This window comes from Rhincodon typus, unplaced genomic scaffold (assembly GCF_021869965.1).
Source record: "Rhincodon typus isolate 14 unplaced genomic scaffold, sRhiTyp1.1 hic_rhity00011368, whole genome shotgun sequence".
Classification (NCBI taxonomy): Eukaryota; Metazoa; Chordata; class Chondrichthyes; order Orectolobiformes; family Rhincodontidae; genus Rhincodon; species Rhincodon typus.
In genome coordinates, this window is record NW_025977006.1 from 1,398 (window position 1) to 3,844 (window position 2,447).

The 2,447-nt window shown below is 42.1% G+C and overlaps 1 protein-coding gene across 1 annotated transcript; it reads right to left on the minus strand.

The window, feature by feature from the left end:
* Nucleotides 1-590: 590 nt before the first annotated feature.
* LOC109928610 (gastrula zinc finger protein XlCGF71.1-like) lies at nucleotides 591-1,060 on the minus strand (the record flags this gene model as incomplete). Its single annotated transcript, XM_048594590.1, has 1 exon — nucleotides 591-1,060. A coding segment is annotated over one exon (470 nt), but the record flags the coding sequence as incomplete, so codon positions are not given.
* Nucleotides 1,061-2,447: the final 1,387 nt, after the last annotated feature.

Sequence of the window (2,447 nt, forward strand, 5' to 3'; positions counted from 1 at the left end):
GCAGGGATGGTGGAGTTGGATCATGAATATAGCAGGTTTAAAGTAAAAGGGAACAAAACCTGCAAGACAACCATTAACAAATGCAGCAAATAGAGATGTTCAGTGGTCAGACATTTCATGGGAATAGGGCCATTGGAGCAGGAAGTGAGTGTCTTGGACAAGGTGAGCTCTCACATACCATGATAGGAAATGGGGGGAGAGTGAAGACACGTACATGCCCAGGGCTCAGACATGGAACAACTTTTGAGGCAGTTTGTCCCAGTGAGCGAATGAGAGAGAGGGAAACAGGACAGGGAGCTGATCAGATTGTCTCAATCTTAGTGACCAAGAAGCTTGTGTTCCTTGTACTTATTGTTGGAGGTGAGGATGGAGGAGGAAGGAGAGAGGGAGAGCCTTTCAAAAATAACAAACTGGTGTTCGATATTAAAAAGACTCACCACACTGTACAATTGATACATATCTGATTTATTTGACACCCAGAATGCTAGCACCTTTAACTTGGTTGGATTTTATTAACATCAGCAGAAATAGAGCCTGATATACATGGGTCAGTTCTGGATGTGATTAACAGGAAAATCCCAACACCAGAACTACTTGTGACATCGCTGGTGTCTCACCAGATGGGATGAATGAGCAAATTTCTTCTCACACTTGGAGCAGGCATATGGTATCTCCCCAGTGTAAACTCGCTGGTGTGACTGAAGATGAGATAATTGTGTGAACTTCTTCTGACACACAGAGCAGATGAATGGCTTCTCTCCAGTGTGAGTGCATTGATGTAGAGCGAGTTCAGATGAATGCTTAAACCCAGTCTCACAGTGAGAGCACTTGAATGGTCTCTCATCTGTATGAGCACTTTGATGGCGTATTAGTTCCCTGGAACTTTTACAGCACTTCCCAGTGTTTGCACATTTAAAAGGTCTCTCATTAGTATGAACCTGCTTGTGTCTCAGCAGGTTGGACAAATCAGTAAAGCCCTTCTCACAAACAGAGCAGTGAACGGCTTCTCCCCACTGTGAACTCGCTGGTTTTGCAGCAAGTGCGCTGACTGAGTGAAGCCCTTCTCACACACAGAGCACAGGAACAATGTCTCCCCAGTGTAACAGTGCTAATGAGTTTCCAGCTCACAGGGGAAATTAAATGCCCTCCCCACAGTCCCCACATTTACACAGCTTCTTCCTGCTGTGACTGCACTTGTGTTCAGACAGGCCAGAAGATTGGCTGAAGCCTCGACCACAAACAGAACATGTGTACAGTTTCTCCCCACTCAGGTGTTTTCTTTTTCCATGGTCAAAATCCAATGATGTTCTCGTTACTATAAATTGAGTAATTTGTCAAATCTTGATGAGATGTTTGGCTCGAGTTTCCTAATTGCGAATCCTCACCCTTGAATACGCTGTGAAATTGATTTAAATAGAAGCAGTGAGTGAGAACTCACAAAAATATAAAGGCAGTATGTGAAATTGAGCTGAATGAAACTGGTGATTTGTGGGAATAATCATTCCTGCAGCTATTTGTCATGCCATGTCCAGTTCTCCCAGCAACCTCATGTGTCTTTCCATGTCTAGTATCCAGCAGCAATTATCATTCAAATCCCATATTAAACACTCCGGTCGGTTAAACTGAATTATAATCAGAAAACCTGCTGATGAAAAAATGAAGCAAGGCTTGGGGCTGAGTCTCTGAAAGCCTTGTAAAAAGCCAATCCAACAGCGCTTCTTCACCCTGAAATGTAAATATAACTTGATACTTCTCCAAAAATCTGTTGAATGTGTTAATTGTATAGATACAGAAGCTATTTCCTCTCGTGGGGAATTGAGAACAAAGGGACATTATTTGGAGATAATGTGAAATCTTCATACAATTCTTCATAGGATTGTAAAAATTCAGAATGAAAACAGAACATGTTGAAAAAACTCAGAAGTTCAGGCAATGTGTTTGCAGAAAGAAATAGAGTTAATGTTTCAGGTATATGAATTTTCATCAGGACTGGGAAACGTAAGAAATGTAATTGGATTTGAGTAAGGTTTGGGTCAGGCGAGTACAAAAAGATGGTCCGTGACAAGGGAGAAGACAGGAAAGATTAAATGACAGAAAGGCCACAGACAATGCAGGTGGGGCTGGAAAAGAAACAAAGTAACAAAACATGTGCCTGGAGCAGGTGGGCAGCTCACAAAGAAACAAACTGAAACAAGAGAAATGAAAACAAAATAGGGGACAGAGTTCACAGTCTGAAAATGTTGGTCTCCATGGTGAGTCCAGAAAGCTTTAAAGTGCTGAATTGAAAGATGAGGTGCTTTCTTGAAGCTTATGTGTAACTTCACTGGAAGAGTGCAGCGAGTGCGGCACAGAAATGTCAGTGTGAGAGCAAAGTGGAGAATTAGAAATGTAAAATCCCCGGTCATGGCAGGTTGTGGATATTGAGAGCCAATTGAACATTTTAAAAT